Genomic DNA, 14,022 nt, shown 5'->3' with positions numbered 1-14,022 from the left:
CCACAGAAGTTTTACGGATTTATATATATTTTTTGGGAGTCGTGAGCATCTAGATAATTCTAGGAAAATACGACAGTACGTTGGGAAGCGTGCAATCCCGATAGGGAGGACGCTGCGGAGGCCATCCGTTACCCAAGGGGGGATAGATGGCAGAATTTACATATGGACTAGCCCTAAAAAAGGGGGAGTACGCATAGCAAAAGAGTGGTTAGCGGGGAGGGAAGACACGGGTCCGCCCAGGGGGGGGACTTAACCGTGGCGGAATAAGCATATGGGATCGCCTAGTGGGGATCACGCATAGCAGGCACCTTTACCCAAAACGCGGGCTGACCAGCGGGCAGACCTACAACGTAGTGGGCCAGCAAGTGACTCCTCCGCTGAGTCAGTGCTGGGGGCCACGGAGGAATCTGCAGGGCTCACCTGACGGGGAACTTTACTGACAGATAAAAAGGCGCACGTATCTCCGTGTTAGGGAAAATGGCGCAGCAAGCGTGTTTCAACACCCTACCGAATTGTTTCCTCAATCACCAAGGGTTACCCAATACCCTTGAGGAAACCGGCTCCACTCGCAGATTATAAAACCTTGCAAATGTGTTGGGTGTCACCCAGCCCGCAGCTCTACAGATGTCTGTTAGAGGGGCGCCGCGTGCGCGCGCTCGAGAGGATGCGAAGCTCCGAGTGGAGTGCGCACGCGCTCTCGGGGGACGCGGCTCATCTCGGCTCTGATAGTGAAAGAAAGGCATCCACAATCTAGTGGGAACTTATCTCGGTACGGCACTTCCCTGCTGCCGACCGTTATAACAGACGAAGAGCTGCTCAGATGATCTAAACTCTGAGTGCAGTCCGGATAATAACAATAAAGAAGGGCTGGGTCTGCCTCCTCCGAGGGCAGCGCTTGCAGGCTCACTACCTCGTATTAAACGGAGTGGTAGGAACCTTGGGCACATATCGCGGGCGGGGTCTCAGGACGTGAGAGAAGCCAGCCCAATTACAGGCACGAGTCACTGACCGAAAAATGCCTCCGGGTCCCCGACCCTCTAATCGATATCAACGCGACCAGCAGAGCTGTCTTCAGGGACAGAAAGATACTGAGTCGAGGATCGAAGGGATCTGACGCGGCTTGTGTAGCGAGGGCGAGATCCTAAGAGGGCATGAGAGGGGGCGGGATGAATTAATTCGCTTAACGCCCCTGAGGAACCGGATGATGAGGTTATGCGTTCCCACGGTGCTGCCAGCCACCGCGTTATGAGAGCGGAGATGGCAGCCACGTAACCTTGAGTGTGGAGGGCGACAGCCTGCTCTCCAACTTCTCTCGGCGTAAAGAAAGCACAATGCTGATCTGGCAAATTACGGGGGTCTTCTCAGCGAGAGACACACCATTCAGTGAATAGACTCCACGTCAGGGCATAGGCGCGCTCGGGGAGGGGGCTCTAGCCCGAGTGACGGTAATAGCCACCGCAATCGGAGGTTACCTAAGTCTTCCTCGCGTCTAAAATCTCTTCAAAGATCGGCGAGGGTGCCAGGTGGTGCCCTGTCCCTGAGAGAGTAGGTGCTCTCTCGAAGGGACTGCCAGGGGAGGGCTATCGCGAGGGAGAGCTCTGACATCCAGGTCCGGTTGAGCCAGAGGGGCGCAACCAGCAACCTGTTCCTCGTCCTCTTCCTGACCTTGCACAGTAACTGCGCGAGCAGGCTCACTGGGGGAAACGCGTATTTGCGCGTGCCCCGAGGCCAGCTGTAAGCCAGTGCATCCGTGCCGAGAGCACTCGGTCAGGGAAAGAACAACTAGCAATGAGCGATCTCGGGGGAAGCAACAGATCGATCTGGGCTTCCCCGAATCGCGCCCATATCAGCTGAACAGACTCGGGGTGGAGTCTCCATTCTCCAGGACGCAAGGCTGCCGTGAGAGCGCATCGGCTGCACGGTTGAGCTTGCCTTAATATGAATGGTGTGCAGCGATTTCAGCCGCGGATGACTCCAGAGGAGCAGACGGCGGGCGAGCTGAGACATGCGGCGAGAGCGCATACCCCCTATACGGCTGATATACGCCACCGCCGCCGTACTGTCCGTCCTGACCAGCACGTGTTGCCGCTCCAGCACCGGAAAAAAACGGTGGAGAGCGAGGAACACTGCCAACAGCTCCAGGCGATTTGCCAATGCAACTGGGTACCTTTCCACAGGTCCGCAGCCGCATGCCCGCAACGCACAGCCCCCCAGCCCGTGTTGGAAGTGTCTGCTGAAACGACAACAAGACTGGACGCCTGTTCTAGAGACACCCAGGCCTGTAGGAACGAGGGGTCGCTCCAAGGGCTGAGGGCGCGGCGACACAGCGCAGTAACAGAGACTCGGTGTGCGCGCGCGTGCCGTGCGCGTCTGGGGACTCGATCGTGAAGCCAGTGCTGAAGTGGTCTCATATAGAATAATCCGAGCGGCATGAAGCGGCTGCGGATGCCATATGCCCCAGGAGCCTCTGAAATAGTTTCAGTGGGACCACTATTTTACTGTCGAGCTCTCTCAGACAGTACAGCATCAGCTGAGCGCGCTCTCCGGAGAGGCGCGCTGCCATGTGACCGAGTCCAGCTCCAGCCCGAGAGAAGAGATCCTCTGCACGGGGGCGAGTTTGCTCTTTTCTCGGTTGACCTGAAACCCCCACAGGTGGAAGTGCCAGAGCACTTTGTCTCTGTGCATAATCAACTGCTCCGAGAGAGGGCAAAAATCAGCCAGTCGTAAAGAAATTGAGTATGCAGATGCCCGCGAGCCGAAGGGGCGCTGAGGCACCCTCCGCGGGCTTGGTGAGGACCCGCGGAGACAGAGAGAGCCCGAAGGGGAGGGCTTTGTATTGCCAAGCTCGACCTTCAAACGCAAACCGCAGAAACTGTCGGTGGCGAGGAAGAGTGGAGACATGGAAATACGCGTCCATCAGGTCTAATGCTGCAGACCAACCCAGAGGACGAACGCACCGGAGGATGCGCTTCTGCGTGAGCATTCTGAACGGCAGCTTGTGCAGGCAGCGGTTCAAAACGCGCAGATCTAGGATTGGCCGTGACCCACCGCTCTTTTGGGCACGATGAAGCGTGGGCTGTAAAACCCACTCTCCATCTCGGCTGGAGGGAGCGGCTCGATTGCATCCTTCGCCAGGAGGACAGCAATCTCCTCTCGCAAGACAGGGGCGGACAGGGGGCTGACCCTGGTGAATACACACCCGTGACTTGGGGGGCCGTTTCGCGAACTGAATCGCATAGCCGAGTCTGATTGTGCGTATGAGCCACCGCGAAGAGCTGGCCCGCGCTAACCAGGCAGGCAGAGCTCTCGCTAATGGACTCATCGCTACAATCGCTGACGTACCAGCAGTGGGGCAGCGCGGAGTGGGTGTGCTGATCCGGGAAGCTCGCGGGTCCCACGGAAAAGCTGGAGGTGAGATATTTGCTCTCACTCCAAACCCGAGCTCCGGAGGGGAGGCTCGAGGGGTGGGAGAAAGGAGACCGTCCTCCCAGCGCTCGTGAGCCACTGGCGAAACGCACCGAATCTGCAAGCTAGAAAGCATAGCGTCCCAGACTGGCAGATTTCGGGCTGTCACATCTGGGGAAGTGAAAAGTGCCCTTTCATAATGTTTTCATGGCAGTAAAAAGTGCCGTTGGAAATGGGGCCCCGCCCTCCAGCGGGGAAAGAGCAAGTTCCCTCTTCTCCAGATGGCCTGTCCCAGGGGCGCTTCGCGGTCCGTTGCCGGACTTAGCGGCGTTCTGGGCAGGGGGGCTGCCTGCTTCCGAGGTGCCCGACGCGCTCGCTTCGCCTGAGGCGTGTGCGGGGGCGGAGCAGCTCTCGTAGGCGGGTGCCTTCGGCGAGGAGCAGGTATGAATGGCACGGCGGGCGGAGCGGGCTACGGACCGCCGATAAGACATCACCCACCAACTGCTCTCCCACCGCCTTGAATTCCTGGGTGAATTCACAGACAGTGTCGCCGAACCTGGCTGGGGATATGGGGAAGTCAAGAAAGCGGACTTTGTCGACTTTGCGCATATCAGCCAGGGGTGGCGCTCCTGGACCACTAATGTGGACATCGTCCTCCCCAACGCACACGCAGCGGACTCAGTAGTCCGAAGAGCTAAGTCGGCGGCGGTGCGAAGCTCGTAAGCCTGGGTTGGACCCACCCTCGTGCAGCTCGGCCAGCGCCTGCGCTTGGTAGCGCTGGTAGGTGGCTATCGCATGCAAGGCGGAAGCAGCCTGGCCCGCAGCTATGTAAGCTCTAGCTCCGAGGGAGGTAGATAACTTACAGGCTTTGGATGGGAGACGAGGCGGACCCCGCCAAGAAGAGGCGCCGCGCGGATTTACCGCCATCGCGCACTCAACCTGAGGAATCGCCACATACCCCCTGGCTGTTTCACCGTCAAGAGTGGTTAGGGTGGAGGAACACGCAGCACGAGCAGAAAAAAGTGCTTTACAAGACCGCGTGAGCCTACTGTGCACCTCCGGGAAGAAGGGAACGCCCCTCTAGTCGGTCCGGCCGCGGAGCTGGGGGATAAACCATCTCCAACCCACGGCCGAAGCAGCCCGGGAAAGCACGGCTAACATGTCCGTTTCAGGATCCGTAGTGACAGCGCTCACCAGCCCGAAGGGGGCGAGCGGGTCTGGATCATCATCGGACAATGAAAGCCCACCCTCCGATGCCGCGGTGGACATCTGGTCTCCGGTGTCATCGGGCGTAAGGGCTACCATCTGTTAGACGGATCGCTTCCCCCGCCCGAAGCTTGGATGGAGCGCTTAGAGGAGCGGGAGGTCCGCGGGCCCGTGGGCGACGGATTATCTCTCGCTGAAACCCTCAGATCTGCCCGAGTGCCCGCTGCAGAGCAGGGGACAACTGGGGTGGTTCACCCTTTTGCAAAGGCTAACCGCGATCTTGCGCAACAGTCATGGCATCGCAATGACGACATGAACTGCCCGCGAGCAGCGCATTAACATGCTGGACCCCCAGACATGTAACGCAGTGCCCGCGCCCATCATCCGAGGACAGGAAACCACCGCATCCAGAAACGCACAGTCGGAGCGCCGTCCTGATAAGGACGTGCTGCACGACTGTGTTGCTCTTTCTGTGAAGTTGCAACTTTATACGCACCGCTCTGGAGGACCGGACCCAAAGAACGCCAGGCAAGGGAGAAACCCAGCTCGACCGTCTGCCACTGCGTGTACACACTCTGGACCGGGAGAATGCTCTCGTTCGCTCAGAATCGCTGGTCACAGCAGGAGGAACCCTCATCGACTCGATCAGAAAGTCTCTGAAGCGAAAAGGATAGCGTCTGCTGGCGCCAGGTGAGCTTATATACTCAGTTGATTGCTTACGCCGCTCACCTGCGCAGGCTTGCGCTGCCAATTCATTCTTAATTGGCCCGTTCAATACTCTTTCAGACGAGTAGCTTCTGAACCGAACCTCCCCAATGCGTGGATTTTACAAATCAAATCCACTTATAGTGCTGAAGTTCCCCCCGAAGGGGAACCACTATTGTTGATCCTGGACCATCATCATTTAAAAACAGTGTAAATTCACTATTGTTGATCCTGGACCATCATCATTTAAATACAGTGTAAATTGACTATTGTTGATCCTGGACCATCATCATTTAAAAACAGTGTAAATTCACTATTTTCGATCCTGGACCATCATCATTTAAATACAATATAAATTGACTATTGTTGACCCTGGACCATCATTATTTAAATAGAATGTAAATTCACTATTGTTGATCCTGGACCATCATCATTTAAATAGAATGTAAATTCACTATTGTTGATCCTGGACCATCATCATTTAAATAGAATGTAAATTCACTATTGTTGATCCTGGACCATCATCATTTAAATACAGTGTAAATTCACTATTGTTGATCCTGGACCATCATAAACATTTAAATACAGTGTAAATTCACTATTGTTGATCCTGGACCATCATAAACATTTAAATACAGTGTAAATGAACTATTGTTGATCCTGGACCATCATCATTTAAATACAATGTAAATTCACTATTGTTGATCCTGGACCATCATCATTTAAATACAGTGTAAATTCACTATTGTTGATCCTGGACCATCATCATTTAAATACAGTGTAAATTCACTATTGTTGATCCTGGACCATCATAAACATTTAAATACAGTGTAAATGAACTATTGTTGATCCTGGACCATCATCATTTAAATACAATGTAAATTCACTATTGTTGATCCTGGACCATCATCATTTAAATACAGTGTAACTTCACTATTGTTGATCCTGGACCATCATCATTTAAATAAAGTGTAAATTCACTATTCCTGGACCATCATCATTTAAATACAGTGTAAAATCACTATTGTTGATCCTGGACCATCATCATTTAAATACAGTGTAAATTCACTATTGTTGATCCTGGACCATCATAAACATTTAAATACAGTGTAAATGAACTATTGTTGATCCTGGACCATCATCATTTAAATACAGTGTAAATTCACGATTGTTGATCCTGGACCATCATCATTTAAAAACAGTGTAAATTCACTATTGTTGATCCTGGACCATCATCATTTAAAAACAGTGTAAATTCACTATTGTTGATCCTGGACCATCATCATTTAAATACAGTGTAAATTCACTATTGTTGACCCTGGAGCATCATCATTTAAAAACAGTGTAAATTCACTATTGTTGATCCTTGACCATCATCATTTAAAAACAGTGTAAATTCACTATTGTTGATCCTGGACCATCATCATTTAAAAACTGTGTAAATTCACTATTGTTGATCCTGGACCATCATCATTTAAATACAGTGTAAATCCACTATTGTTGATCCTGGACCATCATCATTTAAATACAGTGTAAATTCACTATTGTTGATCCTGGACCATCATCATTTAAATACAGTGTAAATTGACTATTGTTGATCCTGGACCATCATCATTTAAAAACAGTGTAAATTCACTATTTTCGATCCTGGACCATCATCATTTAAATACAATGTAAATTCACTATTGTTGATCCTGGACCATCATCATTTAAATACAGTTTAAATTCACTATTGTTGATCCTGGACCATCAATAATTAAATACAATTTAAATTCACTATTGTTGATCCTGGACCATCATTAATTAAATACAATTTAAATTCACTATTGTTGATCCTAGACCATCATCATTTAAATACAGTGTAAATTCACTATTGTTGATCCTGAACCATCATCATTTAAATACAGTGTAAATTCACTATTGTTGATCCTGGACCATCATCATTTAAATACAGTGTAAATTCACTATTGTTGATCCTGGACCATCATCATTTAAATACAATGTAAATTCACTATTGTTGATCCTGGACCATCATCATTTAAATACAGTGTAAATTGACTATTGTTGATCCTGGACCATCATCATTTAAATACAATGTAAATTCACTATTGTTGATCCTGGACCATCATAAACATTTAAATACAGTATAAATGAACTATTGTTGATCCTGGACCATCATCATTTAAATACAATGTAAATTCACTATTGTTGATCCTGGACCATCATCATTTAAATACAGTGTAAATTCACGATTGTTGATCCTGGACCATCATCATTTAAATACAGTGTAAATCCACTATTGTTGATCCTGGACCATCATCATTTAAATACAATGTAAATTCTCTATTGTTGATCCTGGACCATCATCATTTAAATACAGTGTAAATTGACTTTTGTTGATCCTGGACCATCATCAATTGAATACAATATAAATTGACTATTGTTGACCCTGGAGCATCATCATTTAAAAACAGTGTAAATTCACTATTGTTGATCCTTGACCATCATCATTTAAAAACAGTGTAAATTCACTATTGTTGATCCTGGACCATCATCATTTAAATACAGTGTAAATCCACTAATGTTGATCCTGGACCATCATCATTTAAATACAATGTAAATTCACTATTGTTGATCCTGGACCATCATCATTTAAATACAGTTTAAATTCACTATTGTTGATCCTGGACCATCAATAATTAAATACAATTTAAATTCACTATTGTTGATCCTGGACCGTCATTAATTAAATACAATTTAAATTCACTATTGTTGATCCTAGACCATCATCATTTAAATACAGTGTAAATTCACTATTGTTGATCCTGAACCATCATCATTTAAATACAGTGTAAATTCACTATTGTTGATCCTGGACCATCATCATTTAAATACAGCGTAAATTCACTATTGTTGATCCTGGACCATCATCATTTAAATACAATGTAAATTCACTATTGTTGATCCTGGACCATCATCATTTAAATACAGTGTAAATTGACTATTGTTGATCCTGGACCATCATCATTTAAATACAATGTAAATTCACTATTGTTGATCCTGGACCATCATAAACATTTAAATACAGTATAAATGAACTATTGTTGATCCTGGACCATCATCATTTAAATACAATGTAAATTCACTATTGTTGATCCTGGACCATCATCATTTAAATACAGTATAAATGAACTATTGTTGATCCTGGTCCATCATCATTTAAATACAATGTAAATTCACTATTGTTGATCCTGGACCATCATCATTTAAATACAATGTAAATTCACTATTGTTGATCCTGGACCATCATCATTTAAATAAAGTGTAAATTCACGATTGTTGATCCTGGACCATCATCATTTAAATACAATGTAAATTCTCTATTGTTGATCCTGGACCATCATAAACATTTAAATACAGTGTAAATTTACTATTGTTGGTCTTGGACCATCATCATTTAAAAACAGTGTAAATTCAGTATTGTTGATCCTGGACCATCATCATTTAAAAACAGTGTAAAATCACTATTGTTGATCCTGGACCATCATTATTTAAATACAGTGTAAATTCACTATTTTCGATCCTGGACCATCATCATTTAAATACAATGTAAATTCACTATTGTTGATCCTGGACCATAATCATTTAAATACAGTGTAAATTCACTATTGTTGATCCTGGACCATCATCATTTAAAAACAGTGTAAATTCACTATTGTTGATCCTGGACCATCATCATTTAAATACAATGTAAATTCACTATTGTTGATCCTGGACCATCATCATTTAAAAACAGTGTAAATTCACTATTGTTGATCCTGGACCATCATCATTTAAAAACAGTGTAAATTCACTATTTTCGATCCTGGACCATCATCATTTAAATACAATGTAAATTCACTATTGTTGATCCTGGACCATCATCATTTAAATACAGTGTAAATGATCTATTGTTGATCCTGGACCATCATCATTTAAATACAATGTAAATTCACTATTGTTGATCCTGGACCATCATCATTTAAAAACAGTGTAAATTCACTATTGTTGATCCTGGACCATCATAAACATTTAAATAAATTCACAATTGTTGATCCTGGACCATCATCTTTTATATACAGTGTAAATTCACTATTGTTGATCCTGGACCATCATCATTTAAATACAATGTAAATTCACTATTGTTGATCCTGGAACATCATCATTTAAATACAATGTAAATTCACTATTGTTGATCCTGGACCATCATCATTTAAAAACAGTGTAAATTCACTATTTTTGATCCTGGACCATCATCATTTAAATACAATGTAAATTCACTATTGTTGATCTTGGACCATCATTATTTAAAAACAGTGTAAATTCACTATTGTTGATCCTGGACCATCATCATTTAAATACAGTGTAAATTCACTATTTTCGATCCTGGACCATCATCATTTAAATACAATGTAAATTTACTATTGTTGATCTTGGACCATCATTATTTAAAAACAGTGTAAATTCACTATTGTTGATCCTGGAACATCATCATTTAAATACAATGTAAATTCACTACTGTTGATCCTGGACCATCATCATTTAAAAACAGTGTAAATTCACTATTGTTGATCCTGGACCATCATCATTTAAATACAGTGTAAATTCACTATTGTTGATCCTGGACCATCATAAACATTTAAATACAGTGTAAATTAACTATTGTTGATCCTGGACCATCATCATTTAAATACAGTGTAAATTCACTATTTCAGTGACTACAGTCATTAAACATAATCCAATCCAATCGCATGTATATGAGGAATGACATCATAGGGATTATCACATGCTCCTACATCAAAAACATTATCATGACCTTTTGAGATATTCTGTTTACAAGATCAATGAACCAAAATCAAATAAAGCGGGACCATAGTACATACTTTACTATTGATAATGTAATAAATATATATTTATTTATTCATTATCTTTTCAACTTATTTACTTTATTAATACGGGGTTACCACAGCGGAATGAACCACTAACTTATCCAGCATATATTTTTACGCAGCGGATGTTCTTCCAGCTGCAACCAATCACTGGGAAACAACCATACACACTCATTCACACTCATACACTACGGACAATTTAAGCTTACCCAATTCACTTATACCGCATGTAAGGACTGTGGGGGAAACCGGAGCACCCGGAGGAAACCCATGCAAACGTGGGGAGAACATGCAAACTCCACAGCAATGCCAACTGACCCAGCCGAGGCTCGAACCAGCAACCTTCTTGCTGTGAGGCGACAGCACTACCTACTGTGCCACCACGTCGCTTCATTGGAAATGTAATTAATATAAATATACAAAATATAGTTGCAGAAACTTCTACTTGAACTTAATGTTGACAGATTTAGATTTTACTATATAATTACTTACGTTTTATATATAAACTAAACCAAAAAAAATACAGTACAGTACAAATAGTATTATACAAATGGTAATATAATCATAAAATGCATATATAACGCATACATACATAAATATTCTCATTTAGATGTTCAATATATGTAATTCTCTGTTTTAATCTTACTTAATTAAATGTTCTTTTTGTCCTTTCGTGTCTGTATGCACCCAGAACTCCTGAAAACCACAACAAACTGATTCTAGTATTTAGCTATTTTTGCTGTATGTTCTAAAAAGCACATTATGGGTAATTTTGTCATTTTTTTCTCACCTAACCTATTAATGAACATCTTGTGAATGTCCCTGGCAGTCGGACGTTGTGCGTCTGACACAGCTGTACGAGCAGGCTAGGTGGGCTATCCTGCTGGAGGAAATCGAATGCACTGAGGAGGAGATGATGGTCTTTGCTGCATTACAGGTACAGATGATGGACAGCAGATATCAGCTCATTATATGAATGATAGTTCACCCAAAAATGAAACCTCTGCCATCTACACATGTTCAAAAAAAAAGAAAAAAAAAAGTTTCTTTCTTCTGTTAAACACAAAAGATTATTTTTTACTGCTTGTTCAAACTACTTATTTAAAATGAGCTGAATCAACACAATTCCTGAGTTTATTGAGGGACAACTTAATTTTTTAATGTTCAATCTGCTTAAATTTGTAATTGACATGTGTCAGGACAACATGAAGGAATTGTGTGGAACCCAGCATTTTTAACAGTGTATGTTGAAGAATGCTGATAGCTGGTACCCATTGACTTCCATGGTAAATATTTTTCCTGCTATGAATGTCAATGGGCGCCAGCAACCAGCATTCTTTAAAATATCTTCTTTCGTGTTCAGTGGAAGAAAGAAAACACACGAGGGAGAGTAAATGATGAGGTTATTTGGGCGAGTGTCCAAACTCGGGCCTGGAAGGCCAGTGTTGTGCATATTTTAGTTCCAACCCCAGTTAAACACACCTGAAAAAGCTAATCAAGCTCTTTCTTGGTATACTAGAAACTTCCATGGAGGTGTGTTGAAGGAATTTGGAGCTAAACTATGCAGAGCACTGGCCCTCCAATGCTGACTTTGGACACCCCTGCTTTAAGTGAAATGTTTGATTCGTATTTGTGTGTGTGTGTGTGTGTGTGTGTGTGTGTGTGTGTGTGTGTGTGTGTGTGTGTGTGTGTGTGTGTGTGTGTGTGTGTGTGTGTGTGTGTGTGTGTGTGTGTGTGTGTGTGTGTGTGTGCGCGTGTGTCACACCAGTACCACATTGGGAAAGTGTCTCTGACAGAACAGCTTGTGGCTTCCTGTCCGGCGATGGATGATCTGGATTCAGCTTTACAGTGTCTGGAGGTGAAAATGGAAGGAGAGAGCAGTGCAGATGACATGCTGGTCAGTGACACAATGACACACAATCAATTAAAGCAAACCAGTAGAACAAAACTACATAAAACAGTCATGTATCATAAATGTATACAGCTGAAGTCAGAATGATTCTGTGATTTTTTTTTCCAATATTTCCCAAAGGATGTTCAACAGAGCAAGAGATTTTTCACAGTATTTCCTATAATATTATTTTTTTTCTGGAGAAAGTCTTATTTGTTTTATTTCGGCTAGAATGAAAGCAGTTTTAAATAAAAAAAAAAAGCATTTTAAGGTCAAAATTATTAGCACCCTTAAGCAATATTTGTTTCAATAGTCTACAAAACAAACCACTGTTATACAATGACTTGCCTAAATACCCTAACTTACCTAATTAACCCAATTAAGCCTTTAAATGTCACTTTAAGCTGAATACTGGTGTCTTAAAAAACATCTAGTCAAATTAGAAATGAGTTATTAAAATTATTATGTTTAGAAATGTGTTAAAATAATCTTCAATGGTTACCGGTTTCCAACATTCTTCAAAATATCTTCTTTTGTGTTCAAGAGAATAAAGAAACTCTTAAAGTTTTGTAATCACTTGAGGGTGAGTAAATAGTTCTTTTTGGGTGAACTAACAGCAGTATTGAACTATATATTGAAACTTCCAGTTCAAGACTGTATGGATATAGAGTGCTCAACATAAATCAGTACAACCCATTTTGAAAATGAATATTTTAACCAATTTCTCATGCACAAAAGTAATATATTTTGGTGCAGTTGAACAAAACAGATTTATTAAACGAATACATTTATTACAACAGTATATTAGTCACCGAACATCTTTAAAAATAAAAATATAATACATTTAAATTCATGCGAAAAATTGGGGGAAAAAACAAAAATACTACAAAATTTTAACAAACATATATATTTTTTGTTTGTCTTAAATTTTGCTCTTTTTACATTTTTTATTTCATATTTTCGCTAACATATATATTTGGGTGTACTAATTTTGGAGCATTATCTTAAGTTATTTCATTCGATTAGCTCCAGATTTGGCTTCAGTAGTGAGTAATCTAATGTATATGCACATACAGTTGAAGTCAGAATTATTAGCCCCCCTGAATTATTTGCCCCCTGCTTATTTTTTTCCCCTAATTTCTGTTTAAAGGAGAGCAGATTTTTTCAACACATTTCTAAACATAATAGTTTTAATAATTCATTTCTAATAAATGATTTACTTTATCTGTGCCATAATGACAGTAAATAATATTTGACTAGATATTTTTAAGACACTTCTATACAGCTTAAAGTGACATTTAAAGGCTTAACTAGGTTAATTAGGTTACCTAGGCAGGTTACGGTAATTAGGCAAGCTATTGTACAATGATGGTTTGTTCTGTAGACTATAAAAAAATTTGCTTAAAGGGGCTAAAAATTTTGTCCTTAAAATGTTTTTAAAATTTTTAAAAACTGCTTTTATGCTAGCCGAAATAAAACAAATAAGACTTTATCCAGAAGAAAAAATATTATCAGACTGTGAAAATTTCCTTTTTCCTTGCTCTGTTAAACATAATTTGGAAAATAATTTAAAAAAAGAAAAAAAAATCAAAGGGGGGCTAATAATTCTGACTTCAACTGTATATAATATTGTATAGCTTCCTATAGTAAATTTATATGAGAGATTTGTGGGGGGGTACTTATATACGCTGTGTATGTCATCTGAATTAATCTGTAATGAACTGTTAGCTAACATTTTAACTGTCCACGCAGGAAACAATGACAGCACCTGAACTACACGACTACTTGAAAATATTCAGGTTAGACATAAATCTCACACTCTTAACTCGTAACTCTCACAATGAATACTTCTGTACATGTGATTTTTCTGCTTTTTTATTTTTAATA

At 42.4% G+C, this 14,022-nt stretch overlaps 1 protein-coding gene across 2 annotated transcripts in view; it reads left to right on the top strand.

Moving 5' to 3' along the window:
* The window catches only part of fermt3a (FERM domain containing kindlin 3a), a 132,308-nt gene that overhangs the window by 108,005 nt on the left and 10,281 nt on the right, over positions 1–14,022 (top strand). The window contains exons 7-9 of one of the 2 annotated variants that reach the window (XR_012406500.1): positions 11,074–11,181; positions 12,013–13,322; positions 13,378–13,502. Coding sequence is in view for 1 of the 2 variants with exons in the window: in XM_021476681.3 (XP_021332356.1) it covers positions 11,074–11,181; positions 12,013–12,141; positions 13,888–13,934 (284 nt within the window). In the remaining variant the exon portion in view is untranslated. Of the gene's footprint in view, positions 1–11,073; positions 11,182–12,012; positions 13,323–13,377; positions 13,503–13,887; positions 13,935–14,022 lie in introns of those variants that run through there. The other variant, XM_021476681.3, reaches the window with a different exon arrangement.

This window comes from Danio rerio, chromosome 5, assembly GCF_049306965.1.
Source record: "Danio rerio strain Tuebingen ecotype United States chromosome 5, GRCz12tu, whole genome shotgun sequence".
NCBI lineage: Eukaryota > Metazoa > Chordata > Actinopteri > Cypriniformes > Danionidae > Danio > Danio rerio.
The sequence above is the reverse complement of the archived record's forward strand: the minus strand, read 5'-3'. Positions and strand labels throughout refer to the sequence as shown.